At 47.9% G+C, this 22,472-nt stretch overlaps 1 protein-coding gene across 4 annotated transcripts in view; it reads left to right on the top strand.

Annotated features, from left to right (window-relative positions):
- Positions 1 to 21,243, top strand: part of LOC133353678 (ralBP1-associated Eps domain-containing protein 1-like) — a 48,489-nt gene extending 27,246 nt beyond the window's left edge. The window contains exons 8-20 of one of the 4 annotated variants that reach the window (XM_061570120.1): positions 137 to 291; positions 798 to 910; positions 2,431 to 2,511; positions 4,630 to 4,717; positions 5,920 to 6,012; positions 6,149 to 6,221; positions 6,494 to 6,633; positions 7,349 to 7,413; positions 8,172 to 8,360; positions 9,032 to 9,094; positions 10,140 to 10,327; positions 12,384 to 12,489; positions 14,404 to 21,243. In XM_061570120.1, coding sequence (XP_061426104.1) covers positions 137 to 291; positions 798 to 910; positions 2,431 to 2,511; positions 4,630 to 4,717; positions 5,920 to 6,012; positions 6,149 to 6,221; positions 6,494 to 6,633; positions 7,349 to 7,413; positions 8,172 to 8,360; positions 9,032 to 9,094; positions 10,140 to 10,327; positions 12,384 to 12,489; positions 14,404 to 14,472 — 1,423 coding nt within the window. In that variant the 3' untranslated portion in view covers positions 14,473 to 21,243. Of the gene's footprint in view, positions 1 to 136; positions 292 to 797; positions 911 to 2,430; positions 2,512 to 4,629; positions 4,718 to 5,916; positions 6,013 to 6,148; positions 6,222 to 6,493; positions 6,634 to 7,348; positions 7,414 to 8,171; positions 8,361 to 9,031; positions 9,095 to 10,139; positions 10,328 to 12,383; positions 12,490 to 14,403 lie in introns of all 4 variants that reach the window. The other 3 variants (XM_061570112.1, XM_061570132.1, XM_061570128.1) reach the window with 3 other exon arrangements.
- The last annotated feature ends 1,229 nt before the right edge of the window (positions 21,244 to 22,472 follow it).

Below are 22,472 nucleotides of genomic sequence, written 5' to 3'. Positions count from 1 at the left end.
CACCATTATACGTAGGTGCACATATATTATCCGTTGTTTGTTTTATCGGGGGGGCCACCATTACGCCCGTCTCATCGAGAGTCAACCGTTCTGCTGGTTGCTTGCGCTCCCTTTCGGTTTCCACCGCCCCTCCCAGGGAGCTGTCGGACTTCGACCAGGACGGGGCGCTGACGCTGGACGAGTTCTGCGCTGCCTTCCACCTCGTCGTGGCTCGCAAGAACGGATACGAACTGCCCGAGAAGCTCCCCGAGAGCCTCGTGCCCAAGCTCATTGACATCGACGATGCCACTCGTACGTACGCCTGCTCGCCCTCTCGCTCGCCCGCTCGCCCTCTTGCTCGCACTTTGGCTCGCCCGCTCGTCCTCTCTCCCCCTTTTGCCTACATCTTTAAAAGTGAGTCCTAGAAATAATGTGGCCAGATGTCCTGTGTCCCCCATATTAGAAGGTTTATTAAAAACATTATTTCTTTGTGACCCAGAAATATGTAAAGAAGTTGGGAAACTTTTTCTCCAGTGTATTTTCGGGTTGTTCCGCACGTTGTTTGGCATGATGTCCGACATTTCACTCCGCACGCTGGGAGCTTCTTGTGGACATGAATCGAACACGTGGAGCGAGACGTGTGGGTTATTTGTAATCTGACCCAATAACCACAGGAACCATTCGCTAAGCAGAATACACCCCCCGCCCCTCTCACTGACTCGCGACATTTGTACTGTGGCTGTGTCCCTGCTGTCGTAAGCACGATGGGGTCCAGTCCGGCCACCCTAACGTTCCGACGTTCCCGCCTCTGTTCACAGACGTGCCAAACCCCATTGCCGAGGCGTCGTTCACGAGCTCCCCCGTCGAGGCAGCGACGAGCAAATCGCCGTCACTCAACCAGGCATGGAGCGACCTCCACCAGAACAGCGAGGTGAGGCTCGATGGCCACCATTAAAAGCCCACTCGCAGATTTTCCCACTTTTGCAATCGCAGACTTCTGGCAATCACCACTGTTAACTCCTGCCGCCCGTTTCCTTTTTTTGTAACAATGCAGGAGCCTCGCCGCGAGGGGGCCTCCTTGCTCACGATTCTGTCGCGCTCACGATGAATCGATTGACCTTAATTCGCTCGTTAATTCACGGCCACCGGCCGCATTAATTTGACCCCTTTTTGTTTTTTGTGTCGTTTTTCACTTGCCACTGACTCTGCATGTCACTTGCTGTGCTTAATGAGTGCGGGGGCTTTGGGGCGGGGGGCTAGCGAAGGCGGTGCTGCTGGGGCGCCAGCAGAGGGGATCGTTGCGTCCGTTTGTGCACTCGGCAGCGCGGAAGTATGCGCACGCGCCTTGGCGACCCGCTTGTCCCTCCCCCCTCTGCTTTCTTTGCCCACCGCTTAACCACCTTCATCTCTCGTCAAATTAAGCCTCAGTCCCACACGTGCGCACGAGGTTGAGCTGGCGGCTCCCGTGACATGGTTTGGCGAGTTCCGGTATCTAATTCAATATCTTGGATTTTGGGTGCTTTTTGGGGTGGGGGGACGACACACTGGACCATAGAGGATCCACATGGCGATGCTGCAGTTGTCGTTTTGTTGATGTCGTTTTAACGCCGCGATTGGCTTTGGATTTACAGCTTTTGTCAATCCACTCCAGATTGTCGTGGTGGGGTCATTCTATCATACTCCATGCTGGTCAGTGGTGGTTAGTGAAGGGAGCACCCAGGACTGGTTCAGATATCACTCCGCCCCCCGTGATGTTAGCTTTGGCCAGCAATCGAAATCAGCTCGGCAAGTTTCAGAGCACGGTGCACTCAGCACCGTGCCACCGCTCTACCCTTTGGCACAGTCCCCACTTGTGCAGACTGAAACAACCAAATAAACTGATCCTGCGTATGTATTGACTTGTTGCAACTCCATTCAAGACCAACGTCAGACTCTTTCTGTACTCTTTGTAGTGTTTGACGGTATTCTCTTTGTGGTACTTATAAGTGGTGATATAAATTCTGCGTTGCTATGGCAAATCTCATTGTACTTAAATAGCAGTGGCTCAATTAGGCCGCCGCAATAAACAGCGCGAGCAGTGAGTGTAATTATCTCGAGGAGGCAGGGTTAACTTCGGCACACGATTATTGTGGCGGCATCACCAAAGGCATTCTCACCGGCGTTTGGAGCCCATTACGATTTCTCACTCGCTATATCTGTGCTATTCCTCACTATCTTATCTTGCCCCTTCTCTGTCTCAGTTCACTTTGCCAAGCCGCTCTTTCATCCCATTGTCATTTCCTCTCGTCTCTCTTTCGCTGTTAGACGTCTACTCGTTTGTCTGTCGTCCTGTATCCTTTTAACATTCCGTTTGGTTTCCCTTTATCTTATCGGCCGGTCCCTCCGCTCCTCCCTCACTCCCGGCGGGCGCGCGCGCCGCGTCGTTGTGTGCCCCCCTGTGTGTGTCTGCAGCAGTGGGAAACGTTCAGTGATCGCTCTTCAAGCTGCCAGACTCTCACTCAGTTTGACTCTAACATCGCGCCGGCCGATCCTGTAAGTCTGCCGTACTCAAATCGCCACCTTTTGCGTCACGCCATCTCCCGCTCCTTCCGCCCTCCTGTATTTCTCTCCCCCCCACGACGTGGCCAATGCCACTGTTGCCCCGCTCCTCACCCCACCGCTTGCGCTGCCCCTCGTTAGCATTGCCACGTCAACGTCGAGCTTTTTTGCACGGAGGCGGAAGCAACCCGCCCGCATTCGTAAGCGGGGAACGCGTGAAAGCGCGAGGCCATTGCGCTCGGCAAACGCTGCGGCCTGCCGATCAACGCGGGAACGTCTCGCCGTGAACCGCGCTGCTTGTTTAAACTGACTGGAACATCTGTGAACAAGAGCTTCGAAGCTCATCGGATTTCTCCAGGATAAATAAAGATTTAAAAAAACTCGAGCGCGTGCGGGAGAGCTTTGCGTGGCTGTGCATGCGTGTGCCGCTCACCTGCTTAGCTTGGCTTTCTTGCGCAATTTAACCCCGCTCTCTGTGCTACTGTGAGTTATGAATGTCAGCATGACAATTCTCTTTTTGTTTTGGTTTTGCAGGCAACTAAGTTGGCACAGAGAGCAAAACCTGCACGAGTTTCTGACATGTGTTTGCCTTCTCCAAAAGCATGGCCGGCTTAAATCTGTGGATGTTCCTTTTGTTGGACGGTTTATAATTTTTGGCAGATTTTAAAATGTGTTCATTCAGATTTAAGTGCACATGTTATATTACTCAAGCCTGTTATGACAAATCGTTAAGCACTTCCACAGATTTATAAAAGGACTTGCGCGTTGGACTGCCAAATAATAAAATCATTTCCACTGTACCTTACGTATTTCACTTGAATGCGAATTAATTTTGCTCGTACATTTGCCTGCTTAACCATGATAATTATTTAACTTTATACGACATTTACACAATTATTTTATAGTCAGAATTCTAAATAAATATGTAAAAAAAACGCAATAGAACACAAAAAATATAAATGTATGGAATGATTTACGTTTTTATATGGGTGCAACGGTGGCGAGATGTTAGCTACCACGCCTAGTATACAGGAGGTTGTGGGTTCGATCGCGACCCTGATGCCTGCTGTATATTTGGAGTTTGCGTGTCTCTCTCCCCGTGGATGCGTGGATTTTTCTCCGGGTCCCATCCACATTTAGAAATAACACGCATTTATAGTTTTTGGCTGCTATCAATTTGCACGTGATAATCCACTTTGTTGTAGGCAGGTTGCTTCTGAAAAAAATAGCTATATCGCTCAAGTGAACCTTACCTGGTGAAAGTAAAAATAAAATAAGTGTTTTGTTGACACCTTGGCTCATGTTGGCCGGCATCTTTGTGGCTGCCAGTCTGCAGTAATCAGCTGTTTTGGCAGACCCTACCAGGTGCCTGTGATAGCCAGAAAGCGGCCCGTGCTACAAGTCAAGGCACACCAAGAAGGGCGTTAACCGACATTACTTTTCACCACCCTCTTCCCAGTTTCCCCAGCGACTGTCGGTCACGTTTACACTCATGAGCGGCTTTGTTTTGTCTCGGCGATGCTCCAAAGACTGTGCATGATTAATGTGACTGGGTGGGTCTGCTGTCAAGTGATTGTCAAAACCGGAACACTGGGTTTATACCCCAACATAGAGTTTCTATGACAAAATAAACACATTTAATTTGGCTATACTGTCTGCCTTAGCTGTTAAACATGATTGGGCTTAACAGGACCATTATTTTGATTGCATTCTTGTGAGTGCAATATTGTTTGAAATGTTCCCCATAACTTTTTATTTTGGAAAACCAGACAACGTTGCGTTCAAGCATCGCTGCAGTCCATGCACTGAAATTATTGCGCCCATTAAAATGACTCGTTGCAAGGTGATCTTGTTAAAACTGCTCTTGCAAAGCCGGGTAAAGACGTACCATCAATCAACCTTCCTCCTCCACCCTGAGACCACAGTCCAGTGACCCCGCAGACGACTCTTAATGAGCAAGAACGAACCAGAACTGCACAGTGTCCTCCCCACCCCCATCCACCCCCCCCAATCCCCCATCACGGTGAATGGCTCAATCGCTGGCCTCTGCGTCTGTCCGTCTCTGGGCACGTTGAGAAGCGTGGTGACCGCGTGGTTGCGTGCATTGGGCAGGAGACGGCAATCGTCCACCCGGTGGCCATCCGCATGACGCCCAGCAAAATCCACATGCAGGAGATGCACATCAACAGGGCCACGCCAGGTACGCACGCTTGGCATCGATGGCCACGGCGACGAGATGGTGCGGATCTGCGGTTGCGTTGCGTGGCTCTGCGCACTTAACCCCTTTCCCGTTCCGATGACATAAGTGTACATCATCAGTTTTTCTTCCGATTCTGTTCCGATGACGTACGTGTACGGATCGGAACCGGAAGAATAACTAAAATAAAATAACTTTATATGTGCCGAGGCTCCCACAAAGCCATGCGCGTGGCACAGTTTGGCGCAAGCTATCATTGAGTTCGGTCGTGTCGCTACAATTCTTTGTGGTGAGTTAAATGTCTTTAAAAACAACGGTGCTATGCCTCTCTATATAGAATTAACGATGAGCCACTTGCACGTTTCGAGATTTCGTGGTGAACAGGACACCCACCGTGTAACTTGCAGACGTCTCGGAAGGGCAAAGGGTTAACGTTTTGTTTCACTTGGTTTTGTTTCTCTTTTAAAGCTTTTGCTTTGATGTCCTGCTTCTGACATCGTGCGTGAGTCCAAGTTATTTCCACTTGGAAAATTCCAAGTGGTATTTAAATTACCTCTCGTTTTTGTATCCGCAAAGATTATCCTGCAAATGTTGTGCTTCTTGGACTAATGGCCAACAGATCGAATTTGGCCCCTAACGGAAGTAATGGTTCTCACTGAGACAAAGAGATACTTGGTGAGATAAAATAAAATAGAAAGAGATGGAGATTCTCAAGAGAACTCGCATCCAGATATTATGGCGCTACGGCATCGTACGATTTCATAACGTATATCACGTGGCCTGCCAGCACACACCAAGTTTATTATGGCCTGTTAGAAGATATCGAAGTAGAACCGTCATTGACTGCATATAAAATCGTGTATTCATAATGCAGGATTTGATGATGAGTGTCAACAAGGTGTCTTCGCGACTCACCGCCTCCTCGCGATTTGATGACCTGTCCTGATTCAGCGTGGTCACAATTCAATAATCTTTATTTGCAGTGCATGTAGTTAATAGTGGCTTCGGGGTTCTTCCACAAACCCATCGCATGCAAATTATGCAAATAAAATAAAACATGATTCTCGTACGCGCAATTCGACGCATGTATCACAACCTGTTTTCGTCGGTAAACTCAACGCATCATTTCCTCTCTGTGTGCCTCGCCAGCTTAAGCTGCTTGAGGTATCATTTATCGCCTTATTTTTTTTGTCCGTGTTCAGCAGAGATGGGCACGCCGGTGAGCCAGCCACACCCCACGCCGTCGAGAGCCACGGAGCAGCCATCCGCCACTAAATTTTCCGTGGCAAAAAGCGTCGGTACGGTGCGCACACATTCCCCTTGCTCCTTAAACATCCTCCCCCCGCTGTTGTTACGCTTCGAACGAGGTGCTCTACAATGCCAAGCCCCTGTGCTACCGCAGTTTATCTTCTGTCCCTCCCTTGTGTGCAACAGATGGTTTCCATAGCTCCGAGTCGTCCGTTTCGTCAGATGCGGAAGCTTACGGCGCCGGCTTCTCAAGGCCAAGGCAAGTAAACACGACCAGCGAAAGAGTCGCCCTCCCATTGCACCTTTCACCAAAGCGGCGTGATTTGTAAATAGCCACAAATAGCCACGAAGGGCGCGTGATTTATATTTTGAGACGTGACATTATCGCACAGAGGCTGTTGGATTTAGGCAATCATCGGAGTAATAATTATCGGTGTCGTTACCAGTGGGGGGGGAGGGGGGTTTTTCCCCAGAATTCTGCGCCGCTGAAGTTGCGTTTCACGTTGGCACGTGTGCCGTGTTTGTGTGCAGGTCGTTCTCGGGCACCTCCGTGGACGATTCGCTAAAGAAGCAGGTGGCGCCACCCCCACCACCCCCACCGAGGCCCAACCAGAGCCACTCGCGCTCCTCCTCCCTCGACCTCAACAAAGTGTTCCAGCCGCCCGCACAGGGTGAGCCTGCTTCTAGATTTGAAGTTGTTGTGACTGCAAGGATTCATACTCTTTGGTTTTTTCCGGTAAAGTCACGTAGGTAACAAATTTAAATATTAAAATAAATTAACTCGTGACGTTTCGGAAGCAACACAAGCCTCCGTCATCAGGTGTAACTGCTCCAGTAAAATTGCTGTAGCGTATGAAGAGAGCTATTCAGTAGGGTGAGCTTGCGTTCACCCCCCCCTCGTTACCCCCTGTGACCTGCCTGATATAACGTTGTTGGAAGAACCCTGACGCAGGCTACATGGCGTAACCGTACGAGTGCTCGCTTGCTCATGCCGCCGCTGGTGAAAGGGCCTCCACTAGAGGGAGCTCTAGAGGGCGTTTGATCTTCCTTTCCATGCTGACGAGACGTCTTGGAAAGGAGTCGACGTACCGACACTACTGCATCCCACAACTTCGATTAGCACGGTTGGCTATGTACGGTGCGAAAGAAGTTCATCATCCATACACATACGATCAACTAACTGGTGGTGTACACATTTATACTGCTGGGTGGAGGGAGGCGCATGGTGGATTTGAGACACTTGTACCTTTTAACTGCCGCTCCGGGCGAATGAACCGATGACCTTTCTGGATCGCAAGTGCATCCTGGAGCGGTGTACACATTTAGAGATGTAGGGTACAATCGACTCGTGCGTGGCTGCCACTTAACTGTCGTGTATAATTACAGGCCAGCAGACCTCCGGCCAGCAGCCTGCGCCACCTCCTGCAGTGCCACCCCGGCCACATCCTCAGGTACCCGCACATTTCCGCTGGGCACATCCGCCTCGGTGGCACGATGACCGGCCTTGCCGTGTAACCGTACATTTTCGGAATGTGTTTTGGATTTGAATTTTTATCAGATCCGTGCTTAAGGCTTTGTTTTTAGGTCCAATGTTATACTTTGTTATATTTTCACATTTAAATTGTTTTAGTAAAATTTTGATTTAAAGCTTTTGTGATTGCAGGGATTCATATTCTTGGTTCTTTCGGTAAAGTCACGTAGAAGGGAAATAATAAAATAATAAAAATCTAAAACAATAAAAATTCTCACGACGTTTCGACTGCAACACAAGCAATCACCCTGATGATGATGTTTTAGTAACTTGAATCGTTTATACACTAAATATGACCGTTTTAATACGTTTCAATAATAAGTGAATTTCGGTTTCCAACAGTAAATCTGAACACTTGCGTTATCCTAATAAATTTAAATAAAGGTGATGTCGCGTCTTGGTACTTTTGGCGGGAAAAGCATGGAAGTGACACCACAGGAAGTGACATCACAGGAAGCGGTGTTTCAAATTCATCTGCTGCTGTGATGTCACTAGAAGTGATCGATTTAAAAAAACATTCTTTGGGCTAACCCAACATTTAAACCTAAGCCCAATTTTCATTTTTTGGGACTCATCCGAAGATCAGAACACAGCCCTGAGCAGAAGAACTACCATGGTCCTTGGCAGTGACCAACCGACCGTGGGTGTGCCGTGTACCGTGTGCCGGTTCCGGTTCAGGCGCTGCAGACATCCCGCTCCATCGACGGCGCCGACATGGTTCCCGGCGCGTCCGGAGTGCCGCTGCTGTCGCCGCCCATCTCCGAGCAGCCCAACTTTGCCGACTTCACGCACTTCGGAGCGCTGCACGCGGTGCCCGAGGTTGACCGAGCCACGGGGGACACGCCGGACCCGCAGGCGCCCGCGCCGGTGAGCGGCAGCGGTGGCGCCGGACTGGCGCTCGGCACGCTGAAAGCCCAAGAAACAACCGGGGCGGGAGTTAGCGGGGGGGTGGGGGCATTCATGGAGTACGTCAAGTATCGGCCCAAATTGGAATCTGGATAAATGCGAGCGGCTATTTAACGCACTAAAATTTTACACGCGACGTTCAGGCCTTCTGAAAGGCTCTTATAATTTAGTTGATGGACAAACAAAACGCCGGGCTTTTATAATATTGATGCTCATGAAAAAACTTACAATCCATCACTTCATTGGCTGGAAATGTCCAAGTTGCTGGATACAATTTAGTTTGATTACAGTTAAACTTAACTGGAAACTCAATAATCACTAGTGGGTAATATCCATTAGACTTTCATGCATGTGAATGATTAGAAATGTATTGGTTTATTCCAAGTGATTTCAGGTGAACTCCTGTGTAACGATATTTGTGTTTTTTTATGTGCTTAATTCTGCATTTATTGTTAATAATATTATTGCACTTGTTTAAAAATGAAAACATTTACTGAGGTTTCAAGACTGGTTTTATGGAGGGTTTTGCTCAATGTTGCATTCAGGTGGTGTAGATTGATGCGTCTGTCGCAACAAAGTTAATTTGTTGACTTAATTTGACATCTAAAATACTTTTTTTAATTCATTCACAGGTCGAAAAGGCGCCAGTGAAAACAGAAAGCCGCGTCGAGGAAAAGACCGTGACGAACAACAAGGTTACACTTTTAACATTCCCACTTGATGGTGTAGTTTATTTATCTGAATTATCCTCGGTAATGTGCGGGTGGCGCAGCCCATCAAATAAAAACAAATACAGTAAAACCTTCGATTGCTAGTAACATGGTCTGCAAGTGTTTTGCAAGACGAGCAAAATTTTTGAATGAATATTAATTTGATAAACGAGCGAGGTCTTGCAACGCGAGTAGTACGTGTATACGCTTTTTATGCCGAGCGTCACGTGATCACAACTGATATACGAGTGCTTTGGATTACAAACACGTTTCCGGAACGAATTATGCTCGCAATCCAAGGTTTTACTGTAACATAAATATCACATCACATAATTAATAATGGTTGCAACTTGTAACGCGCACAGTGTTCGCTCACTCTCGTACAGAGAGAGCGACTCAGAGGAGTGAGGTACCACAGACAAGCGGGAAGGCAGCTGCGCAATGTGCCTGCGCCAGTACATTCAACCAAAACTATTAACTTATTTTTATTGTCTATCATAAACTATAAACTATTTATATTTTACCAGGATAATGCCCCATGAGCTTTTTATTGGTCTTTTTTAGAAGCGACCTGGCCACAAATGATAGCTCAACAAAGTGGCTCATCATATGGAAATTCATAGCAGCCAAATACTCTCCAACGCACGTTTCTAAATCGAGAGGGGAAAACCGCAGTGCTCGGAGAAAAATACACGCGACCACGGGGAGAACATACAAACTCCAAATATACAGCAGGCGTCTAGGGGCGGGATTGAACCTGTGACCTCCTGTATACCAGGCGAGGTAGTTAACATCATCCAGTATGTACTTCTATTCTCATACATCCGTGCTCCCCGTCTTCACTAACCTGTACTAACCTGCGTGGTGAAGTATGGAAAAATCACTCTTGGTGACCCGCGCAGGCATCGCGAGACCCCTCTTCTTCCGCTAGTCGGATCGACACGCACAAGCTCCACGATAAAAAGCCCAACGACTCGCTCGGCCACGACGTTTTCGTGGCACTAACGACTGCTGCCTCCGTGTCGCGCAGATACAGCAGAGGTCGACGTCGCCAGCGCAGCCGGCACCCAAGAAGCCATCGCGGCGGCAGCTCAAGTCGGACGAGGAGACCGTCGCCGCCCCCCCGCCGCCACCGCCGCCGCCGCCGCCGCAAGAAGAACCCCTGCGCAAGCCGGGAGGCATCGCCGCCCTCGGCGCCACCCAGCCCTCGCTGCAGAGGTGAGAGCGGCGTCTCGTCGGGCGATGGTATTTTGTTCCCCCGGCAAAAATTCTGACCCTGAGGTCGGAATGATATATAATAACCACCCACCCCTGTAGTAAGAGCAGTACTTTTAACCTGTGCCCAGTGTGGGTCATTCTACTTCTTCTTCTCTCATAGCTGTAATTATGTTGGGAGTTTGCCTGTTACTCTTGTGGCCAGATGTTGACTACTTCGCCTGGTATACAGGAGGGCATGGGTTCGATTCCGATCGTGACGTCAATATATTTGGAGTTTGCGTGTTCTCTCACCCTGTGGTCACGTGGATTTTTTCTTCGTTTCCGCCGGTTTTTTCCCTCCACATTTAGAAACTATGCGATTAGAGTATTTGGCTGCTATGCATTTCCACGTGATGAGCCACTTCGTTGAGTTATCGTTTATGGCCTGGTCGCTTCTGAAAACGAGCATCATAGCTCAGTGGGCCTTACCTGGTCAAATACATTTTTTTATTGTTTTTATATAGACAAAAATGTTAATGGTTGTAAGACATATTGAGTGGACACCTTAACTCCGTAGAGTTTTCTGACCCCCCCAGCAGGGGTAGAGGATTGTAACATTCACACCCGGATTCAAGTAACACGTAAAAAAACATTCGACACATTGGGCCATGGTTTCAAAATCAATTCTCTCACGACGCAACGTGTCGAATGGTGCACTTAACAATCTGCAGTTTGATGTGCGAATGACACTATCATCGTAGGCCAATGATGCACTGTGGCCGCCCATCCATTCGTTATCCAGGCTCAAGCCTGCTTAGTGCGCGAGATCTGACAATTTTGGGCACCTTTCCGGGTGATTTGATCGTCTGGTCATGAGCAATTGTATCACAGAAAACGATTTAACTTTTGACCTTGTTTGGCTGTTCGTCTGTGGTCCTACGTACATGCTCCCCGATTTCACCAACCAGGGTTGTGAAATATGGTAATAATGGTCAAATAACCTCCAAGATCCGTAGAGCATAGGGGAGGCCCTTATCCAGCAGTGGCTTGACAAAGGGGCAGTACATATACACGTTCATGATTCATTCATGCAAATTGGAGCAGACAAAACCGTCGCAATGTGACAGAACAAAATGAACATGCAAACGATGACACATTTTTTTAATCGAATCATGGCCATAAATTGTGACAATCCATTGAGTCCTCCCCGAGGGGGTGGTGTTGGGGAGGGGGCGGAACAGTTACATGGCCAGCAGACACCAGCGTGCGGCTTGGTCCACTCCGCTTCGCCTCTAGGCTGTGCGTACGCGGTGCTACGCGTGCATTCAATTAGAATTCTGTATTGGGGACCACGCGCCGGAGGCTGCAGCAATGGGAGTCGTTTTTGATCACTCGCAGACGCTAATGATTTGCACCGCACGCGTGGTCGAGAAATGGGGAAAACGTTTCTCGGAAAATCGCGGCGACGTTCGTTAGCGAACGATCCGTGTGCGCTTTAATTGGGCGGCCTCGTTGCGCAAAGGTCGGCGAGCGATTCCAGCTGAATGCGTGACGAGCCTGGGCCGCGCCGTCAAGGGAAATATAGATTATTTTGCAGCTATAAATTTCCACGTGATAAGCCGCTTTGTTGAGCTATTATTTGTGGCCATGTTGCTTCTGAAAAGTAAGTTAATACCTCGGTGAGCTTCACCTGGTGAGATAAAAATAATTTAGTTTTTTTTGTTAAAGTGATGTGTTTACATACTCTTTGTTTTTTTCGGTAAAGTCACGTAGGTTAAAAAGAAAACATAAATTTAATCACGACATTTCGGAGGCAACACAAGCCTCCGTCTTCAGGTGGAACCGTCACAGCAAAATTACTGTATCAAGTGTGTTTACCTTTCCTATACTTTGCGCTCATATCGTGTTTTACGTATTGTTTTGTTGTAATGTACTGACCCCGTGCCCCTTACTTGACATCTGTGAAAAAGAGCTTCATAGCTCATCGCATTCCTCCTGCAGACTAAATAGAGATTCTCATTCTGATAACTAACGCTTTCGGCGCCGTCACGGGGGGTGCTCTGCGCTGCCGCCGCAGGTCGGTGGGAAACGAGAAAAAAGTGATCCAAGCGTCGATCCGCAAAAACAAGGAGACCAACACCGTCTTGGCTCGGCTCAACAGCGAGCTGCAGCAACAACTCAAGGTTCGTTTCCTTGGGGCGGATGAAGTGCCTTGTTGACATCCCAAATGTCACGTTTGCGTGTATGTACGTACATTGAACTTTTTTTCGCACCTTACGTAGTCAACCGTGCTAATCGGAGGTGTCGGGGTGAAGGACAACCAACTGAACACACACAAAATGCACACAAGCGCAACACTCTGTTGTTTCCACGTATGAATAAATATTGGTTTTGATTGATTGACTTTCGTGACCTGTGTTATCCAGCTACTTTCGTTTGAAGCGAGAAAACGCTGACCCCGTTTTGACATTGTAGTTCTCATCAGCAGAGTCAGGCCCCGCCCACTGATGAAACCCAGATGGGCCAGTAGGCTAAAAAAAAAATTACATTTTTAATATGTGGAGACAGAACGGAGTTATTTTTATTATGTGTGTTGCGGATCATGAGGTGCTTCTAAACACAAAGTCCTACCCCGATATTTGTGCCCAGTGTCAATAAAGTTATATCAACCTGGCCACTCACAACCATACGTACCGGGTTATAAGATGCACCCCAAATTTTGTTTTTTAAATACAGAGGGGAAAAAAAGTCTCATTCGGAGATTATGGTTAATGCTTTTGCCCATAATGCTTCAACCACACGTAATGACTTTGTGTACAGTGTCACGTATCAGCTGTTATTGTATTTTCAGTCCCGCAAAGCCTCACATGCCACAGGGCGGTCACTTTGATACATCGGCGGTAACAATGAATACAATAACCGTAAAGCCGAGTGAACAAAGTTCCTCTGCGCAAGGGGATTGCGAGAGGATCGTCCGAGAGATGCTTTTTGTGTCCGCTGCGCCAAACGCCCGGCAGGCCGCGTCTTGTGGCGAGCACCGCCGGCGATCAAAGGCGGCAGCGCGATTGATTGTGGTTGGGCGCGTGCGTAGCAGAGGTCTCATTTCAATATTGATTCGGGCATTGGCCACGGACCAAAAAATAACTGCTCTCTTTAGATTGGCCGTTTTTTTTGTTTTGGTGAATTTGATATGTTTACCACGGGTAGAACAATTCATCCTCCTGCCAATTTGATGAAGTGGTGTGACTTACAGGTCACGATTGAATTCAATAATCTATTCTGGGTTTTTTTTGTTTTACCATCGCGGTGAATGGTAGTGCCTCCAGTGAACCCATAGCATTAGTTTTTACACGTGAGAATCCAATGCATGTAGTATGATACTTATATTTATTGGTGAAGTATTTCACCCGGAATATATACCAAGGGAGAGTCTTACCGAATCTTATTTTCTCTGAAAGAGGGTCACACTTGAGATGGAATTTTCTTTATTCTGGACATAAAATAATGGTCGTGCATGTTAACAAGAGAGAATATGTCCAAGAATAAGACCACTGGGCAGATGGATCATTGAGATTATTGTGCAGGAGTGAGATGGCTGGCACTGGACCGTGAGAGATCGTGACGGCATGTGGAGGCCTTCCTTCAGTAGTCGGTAGACATCGGCTAATAACGACGATGATGATGATGTTCAAAGCACCTTCTGGTGTTCTTAAAATCCCGGTGATGTTTTTTAACATGAAAGTGCCTATCGTGTGTATGTGCGTGTGTTTGTGCATGTGTTTGGGGAGCGGTGGCGTAGCGGTTAGCGCTCTGCGCTACGGACCTGGCGACCCGAGTTCGATTCCTGCTCACGGCCAACACTAGTGACGATAATCTGAACTGGTCCTGGGCCTCCCCTAGGCCGATTCGTCCTCAAATGAGTGCCTGGTGCAGTGTGAAAACATTGCCACTAGGGAGACAAAGGCGGCCGGGCGTGGTGCTGGCCACCCACCCCCTCGTGTGCCGTGTCGGGCCTTCATTGGTGCTGGCGGGCAGCACTTGCCCCACGAGCCGATAATACGGGGGATCTTTGTCTTTTGTGTTTGTTTCGCTTGCAGGATCTGCTCGAAGAAAGGATTGCACTCGAAGCGCAGCTGGAGCAACTCCGTCCATTCTCGCACACGTAGCTACATCGGTCGCGCCCCAGACGGTGGGGGAAGTGGGTGGGGGGGGCAAAGGAGGAGCCGGGAGGGGCTGGCGGGGAGGGGGGGGGACACGCACTTAAAGAACTTTAAAGAATGCTCATTCGCTGAGCGCGTCATCTGGTTCATTGAATGCCCCTACAAAGAAGAAGAAAGGACTTGTTTAACAAACAAAAAACACTTGCTACCTTAAGATGAGAATGTCTTGAAGATAACTGTGGCTAAGCGAAGGAAGTTGCTTTTTCTCTGCAAAGTGTTTTTGTTTTCCGGGATGACACATTGGGCAGCAAAGAAAGCCCATGAAGATGTTTTTTTTCCACGCCAAAGTTTTGCCAAAACGTCACTTTGTTCAGCGGCACGTTAGCATGCCACTAGCCAATTGCCATGAGACTATCAGTCGTAAAAAAAAAAAACTCACCAGAGCACACGCAGGCGCTGATTTGGCCAAAAAGACTGCCGCAAGCGGTTACCGAGACTTTGTTGGCGCAGGCGATTTGTCGAGGTTGTGGCACGCGAGGAATTATTTTGTACATTATCTAAGTTGCTGAAGAGAGGTTAATGAAATCTGCGATGTGATGGAGTTTTATCGCAGTTCCTGTCCCTTGGGCTTTGGCTGAGCCGACTCGATACTGGCTTCTCTAACCTGTGCCTTGACTGCCGCCGTCTACAAAACAGCACTGCTGCTACTGCTGTTGTTGCTGCTGCTGCTGCTGGTCAAACAGTCATCGGAACCTAGCCCAAGCCAGTCGACCCCAGCCTGGTCAAGTCCAGCCCAGCTTTAAGTCAAGCCTGGATGCACAACCCCCTTTGCCCTACCTTGCCCGGTCCTGCCTTGCCCTTTTCCTGCCCTGCCCATGACAGGTCAAGGAATTGTCTCGAGTCTTTGCCGACTAACCACAACAACCATTTTAGCACCGACTTGTTGACACAACGAGGATTGGGAGCGGTTGGATTTTAAAAACAAAAACTGTTTTTCTTCAGAACGTTTTTTTTTCTTCTTTATTGAATAAGAGCGAAGACAGGAATGGCCTCTTTTTGAATATAAATGTTACAGTGCTTATGCAAGTGCCTATTAGTGCTTCTGATTGTAGGCAACGGGTATTTGCGAAAGTTTTGAACAAACGGTGCGTGTTGCGAAACCGCAAAGAGGGCACGCGTGCGTGCGTGAATTCTGCCACCGACAGCAGCTGCTGGCGCGACGATAGATTTCTTTTTCTGGGTGAAAAGCGGGACTCGAGGATTCCACCGCACGCTTGCAAACGGCAAAGACAGCAGGAAGACGCCACGCATACTCGGTGGGGGCACGTCAAAGGGGTCCCAGCAGCGGAAGAAGAAACCCCTAAGAATACCGTGGTTCATCCGAGCATTTGCTGAGAGCTTTTGGGGGCGGGGGGGGGGGGAAATTGCAATCGTTTGCAGCAGCAGGCCCAGGCCTTCGTAGAGTCAAGGGTGGGCACCAACGCACGGCAGCGGCATCATCGGTTCCCCCATCCCCCACACGCTGGCCTCTGTCGAGACAAAGCTCAGGGCCATGGCAACTGAAAAGTAATTCAATTGTGAGCATCACATCCAACTGGAAAAACGTTTAATTACGATTGGTGCTTTTCATTTTACTATTAAAAGTGACGACAGACCGGGGTTGGGTTTTTTTTTCTTCTCTCTCTCTCCTGTGATCTGGAGGAAACATTAGGGGTGCCCTCGGAACTCTCTCTCTGCGTCAACGCACCCGATCGCTCGCCGAGCACAGCAGCCGCCCTCGTGCGACGTGAAGTTATCTTGAATGAACACAAAGAAAACCAAACGGGATGAGAAAACCACACGGATCATGCGTTTCACTCTGTAAATGAGCTCCCAAGTGTATGGCCCTTGCATCGTTTTATTATTATTACGAGCCTGTTTTATCACACGCTGCCGGTGGATTGACGCGTCTTTGCTGACCGCCGGTTAAATACGAGAGGTGCGGGGGGCCATCCAGAAGAACTGCCCCCCGCCTGTTTGGCCAATACGGCAACTTGTTTACCATAACGCTCGACTTTCGGTTTGTTGTTGAGACTGCGACGTTTTACCCTACACCCCGAAACCCGCCACCCCAAAACCCTCCTTCCACGTCTTATTCTAACGTAACCGTTGCAATTTTTTTAAATTTCAAGGCATTTTTTCCTTTCTTCTCTCGAACGCGCTAACCGATTTGCCGCGTCGAAGTCTTTTTTTGAACGTCGTGTGAGAAAAAGAAAAAAAAAATCACCGGGCAAAGCACATCCGACCGCCTTGGCGCGAACAAAAGGAGCGGGCAAAAAATACTCGCCGGGCTGAAGCAGTTCTGACTCTCACCAGATTAGACTGTGGCCAATTCGGAGCCGCGGGGTCCGTTGGAATTCATGTTTGGAAACCCTTATAAGCTATAGGTTACAGCTCTTGGTACATTTGTTGAAGTGTGTGGGGCGTTGTTGTCGTTAAGCGCGGGCAAGGCAAGGCTGAAACATTTTGGTGACGATTATTTTGCGAAAATTACCTTGCAGAGGTGTAGGTACTTGATACGTTTTTTAATCTAATAAACAGTTAAAAAAGCAAAAAAAAATGCAATTGAAACCTATATAAAGTATACAAAAGTAAAACTATTGGGTAGCCCGACTGACCGTAAAGGAATACGGCCATGAGCACGCATTGCATTTCGTGTAGTGGGACTTTGATCTGGTTGGGAGTAACGTCATGAAGGTCCACATATTGAGATTGCAAGACCCCTGTAATGAACGCAATCCAACAACGCTCGTGTTGAGCCAAGGGGTGTCCAACACCCTCCCGCCGTCCCCGTTTCTCCGCGTGCACCATCATTCTCCCACACGTACATCGACCACCAACAACAACAATTCTTCGTGCGTGGCTTTAATTGGGAATGGTGGAGAGAACCCTTCCTGGCGGACGAGAGAAAAGGCACGGTGGTGGTGGTGGTGGGGAGGAAGGGGTGAGAGCTTGGTTCGTGAACTTCACCCACTGAGGATCTGAAACGCAAGTGGGGACGCCTTTGCGTCGGGTTTCGCGAGCGACGACGATTTCACCCACAAACTCTTGCAAAAGCAGCGAGCGGAATCGCGCTAATTGTTGGCCCGGGGTGTGCACGCGGGTTTCACGACGCGGTCCCAACCGCAGATGGCAATCGGGCAGTCGGCGCTTTGCGAGACTGGAGGGCACCCAAACTCACCGCCCCCCCCCCCACCCTGTTGCTGGGTCGGCTCTCGTACTTCGCCTTAGAGGCCATCCATTGAGTACGTACGCATGGAGGGGCGAGGGGGGTTAACTCAAACTGCGTTCGCTTGCGTATGGGGGGTCTACTGACAATGTACGTACAGGAAACGGGGCGGGGGGGTGAAGCCTCGATAATAATTTGTCTACATTGGCCTTCAAATTAGTTAGATAGTCCGGCGGTGGACTGTCTGTTTGCTTAAACACGTTAATATTATTAGTTCTTGATCGTTTCTGCGGGGATTAAATATCGGCCGTTCTGTAGGATTTGGGGGGTGCGTCAGGCGTATGTACGCACGCAGGTGGGGGGGGGGGGGGTGTAAAAAGTCCGCGTGCGTACAGGGAGGGGGGTAGGGGTCAAGTTTTGACAGATTTTTGCGTACCTACTAAATGGATGGCCGCTTAATGGGCGTAATCACGGCTCTTCCGAATAAGCCGGAGGAGGCGAGGGGTAGAGGAGACCGTCAGAGTACGAATGCTTTGGTTAAAACGAACGCTGGGAAAACAGGAAAGGTACTTTGGCGAAACAAATAAATGAACATGTTTACTGTTCCGGGACTCAACACCAAGGGGCAATCGTGTTAGTATTCCGTGTTCCCGCAGAGTCGTGTTTATATAACGTCGGGTTAAGTACTGTACGTGATTCACAACAGAAGAGACAACAAAAAGCGTTGGCGTCTAATTTCTTGAATTTCGAAACCACGCCAACCACAGATCGGAACGTACAACGGGGGCGCTTTAACGCGCGTTGTAATGACTGAACTCGTCTGCCTGCAGTCCCATCTGTCCACAAATGCCAGTGAGGAATTGCTGTCGTTGTTGAGTCGATTTGGGGGATGGTGGTGGGGGGGTGGAAATTGTTGGTTGGTTTGGTTAGTTTACACGAAGGCTCCGTAGCAGCAACAGCAGCAAGAACCGCTGGCAAGGGGGTTGGGGAAGGAGAAGGCCCCGGCTAAAAGTGCGTGGAGTTGCGATTAGCCGAATGCTTCTGGCAAGAGAGAACCCACGTGGCTTCTCTTTAGACGACCGTGACCCGGCTCTCAACTTGTGTGCAAATCAAGGCGGTGGTTGGGTTTGACTCGGCACGGGAAATGGAGATTACGGTCTGCCCTATGAGCCACTGTAGTTCTATTCATATGTTTTTTTCGGTAAAGTCACGTAGGTAAAATTTTTTTTTTTTATTAATAAAAATAAAATAAAAATCACGACGTTTCGGAGGCAACACAAGCTTCCATCTTCAGGTAGTTCTGTCCCCGACAACACCACGTGGAGAAACATGGAGAGGTTTCGATTTAAAGCTTTCGTGACTGCAGGGATTCATCTTCTTGGTTCTTTCGTCACTTTACCAAAAGAACCAAGAAGATGGAGGGGTTTGTTTGTTGTTGATCATTTTAAGCTTTCACTTCAGAAGCGCACCGAATTTGATGTGTCAATACATTTTTTTGTTATCAACTTGGGTACATTTTCATGGAGAAGTTTAAGTCTAAATCTCTGTACTTGTAAGCAACAAATGACGACAGCTTTGGTTAAAAATGCCGACAGCAATTTGAATACAGTACCAAGTCTTTGTGATCATTTTAGTTGAAGTGACAATTTACGACACATTCACGGTATACAGTTCTACAATTTGTATTGGCCCGATGCAAAGCTGAATCTTTTGTTTAAATCTACAACACGCATTTCTTTAGCCGAATAGCTGCCGTTATCCCAATTGAAACTGAATCGGAAATTGTGGATTGTGAAGCTGTTTGAGGTGGCTGGGTGGGGGGAATTGGGGGTGGTAGGTTGCTTCTAAAAGTTTCGAAACGTAAGCCCACCTTTTGTATCATAACACCGTCTGTGCGACAACAAAAATCTCCACTTGCGTTGCGTTGCGCCTAACAGGGGAAGATCAACAACGGCTGGACCTTGTGAGCCTCGCCGTCTTAGCCGACCACTGTTATACTTGCGCGATGCGAGCTGACACGTTTACGAGAGGAGTGTAAAAACATCTGTTAGCGTAATGATGTAGCGGCACCACGTGCTCTCTCGCAGAGGTCTGAAGTTTTGCCTCTTCCCCTGATTGTATAATCTGTGCGCGTCGTTCGGCCATTCGTGGTGGAAGCAAGCAAGCCTTCATTTCCCCAAAACTCGCTCAGCAATGTACACGGCGACTCCCAAAGAGTTTGAAGGCTGTCAACAAAACGCCAAATGGTGAGATGGTGGCAGGGAGCGATAATCATCGCATGGCCACCGGGGACGGGTTGAATTTGGAGACGTGGTGACAGCGATTCACGTTACAGAGTTCCACCAGGTTTCCGTATTCTCCAGATGATAAGACGCTGCGGAGAGCAAAACGCGCCCTCAAACGAGTGCCCGGTGTCAATACAGTTAAGCAATTCTGGTCACACAAATACTCGTCACTAACGCACTCTAATATATATACTAGGACACACACACACACGTACATTCACACGCACACCAACCAGAAGCACTCACAAATGTTACTTTAAAATACAAGGGGTGGGAAGTGCGTCTTATAATCTGGAGAATGTGGTCGAATGCAAATTATCATCATCATCTGCAAGGCCTATCCATGGAAATGTGGCCACTTGTTGAAACGACTGTGAGTCTAAAGTGAACTGTTTGGAGACGAGTGGGTGGGTGCGTACCGGACCATCGGTTTAAAACAAAGAAAATCTATTCTCAACAACCTAAACGGCATTCCGTGTATTCGGAGCTACAATTTAAGTTGCCCGCACGCAAAGTGTTGCTATATCACTAACCCCGCGAATCAGCCGGTCACCTGGTGGGCTATGTCACCTGTGAGAGGCTGACCCAGAGTAACGGTCAACAGGGTCCCTGTTCGTAAGCCACTGATGTTAAGCCCTCGTATGTGAGCACGTTTCATGATCACTGGTTTTCCTTTGAACGTTTGAAGGTATTGTTTTTGTTTTCTCCCCCCCCTCTCCTCCCCGTAAATTTGTGAATAAGTCATGTTACGCAGTATATAATTTTCCGGTTTCCGTGATAAACGGTACATTAAAATATAATGCATATTGATGTTAAACGTTCCTAAGGATATGCTTTGAAAAAGAACACAATTCAAGTTTTAAATTAATGCATTCTTCCGTGGATTTTTCAAGCTAAAATGTCTTTGTTGGTTCGGGTCAGACAAAAACCAACACTTTTATTGGGCAGTTCTTAATTTTAAATGTTTTAAAGGAACACAGTACAGTATTCTGAAGATCCCCCTACACACCACCTCTCTTACATGATGTATTTTTTTTGTCTTAACAGCACTGGACCCCAACAAAGAGTCAACAAAACTGAACGTGTAAAAAAAAAAACCTGAACATTTTAAATGCCTTTTTTGTAGCCACTTCTCTCATATTTATTTGGTGTTTTGGTTTGAGCGACCTTCCGTGGTGTGTATTCTGTTTATCTTGCAGCATATAAATATATGTACTGGAGGGAATTACCTTTTGTTTAAATGTTTTTTTTGCAAAAATGTAATAAACAATGAAATAACGTAAACGGGTGTCTAGATTCCTAAGGGCTTGCGTGTGTATTTCAGCAATGTTTAAAAAACACATTACCACTTGTGTTATATTTTCCAGATACAATACGTTCATTTCATCATCTGAAGCATGTTTTATGATGTGTGCGTGTTATAATTAAATAACTTCGCCATCCTCTACGGCCCATTGTCAAAGGGGGGTCTCGCTATGTAGTGGGCAGCAGAGGAGACTTTAGAAAAAATGCATTGTGCAGTCGCCTTCGAACTTGCCGCATATATATGGTCCACCACCTTCAATTACCCCCACTGACCAGCGTGGTGAAGTATAGTCAAATAACCACTAATCTGCACGGCCGTGTTGGGGAGGCCCTCATCTCGCAGTGGATTGACAGACGACTGTATGTGTACATAGTTTACGGTTGGACAATATTTTAAGATGTCGGTGGATATTTTATTCCAGACTACAGCCGTGTACAGGATGGACCAGATGTCTGAAACATTTTTCAAGTCAGGTTTAGTTAAAACAGAAATGAATATGCAAAGGAAAACAAATGTCAAGGGTCAATTAATTGGGAGGTCACAAGACATCTGGACCTCCCTGTACATCCCTGCCAACACAGTCACAGTACTTTAAAGATGTACATCGTGAAGGTTTCGGCGCAGTGGTTATCGCAACGCGCTCTGAACCCGACGATTCCTGACCACGGTTTACGTCCGAACTGGCCCCTGGGTAGCAACGCCTTAACAAACCCGCATCACCCAGCGTGGTGAAGTATGGTCGAACAATTCCCCCGTGACCGATGTGCCGTGGAGAGGGCCCTCTTCTCGCGGTGAACCCATTCAGTTTTACATTTATCAAGCGGTAACATTTAACTTACAATGGACGTAAGCGGCTGCCACGTGACCCTAACCCGAATTGCAATCAGCAGCAGGGGGCGCCAGTAGCTTGGCGTCACTAATTATAATTAGTCGTATAATTATACAACCCCGAGTGGAGAGTCAACATTGGCGGCTGGGAATCTGATGCAAGCCTGGGGGAGGGGGGGGGAGTTCTCTGAATGTAAGTTAAACAAAAGGCTATGTTTGTTATAGATTGATGTTATTTTTCGCTTAGTTTTTTTTTACGACCAAACTCATGACTTGATGCAAACATCAACATTGAGTCTTCGTCTTCTTTCGTACGGCTGCTGATGTTGTAGATGCAGAGCAACAACGTACAATAATAATGTTTTTTACCCTTCTATCT

This window comes from Lethenteron reissneri, chromosome 6, assembly GCF_015708825.2.
Source record: "Lethenteron reissneri isolate LAM-NWPU_2019-01 chromosome 6, ASM1570882v1, whole genome shotgun sequence".
NCBI classification, from domain to species: domain Eukaryota; kingdom Metazoa; phylum Chordata; class Hyperoartia; order Petromyzontiformes; family Petromyzontidae; genus Lethenteron; species Lethenteron reissneri.
The sequence above is the reverse complement of the archived record's forward strand: the minus strand, read 5'-3'. Positions and strand labels throughout refer to the sequence as shown.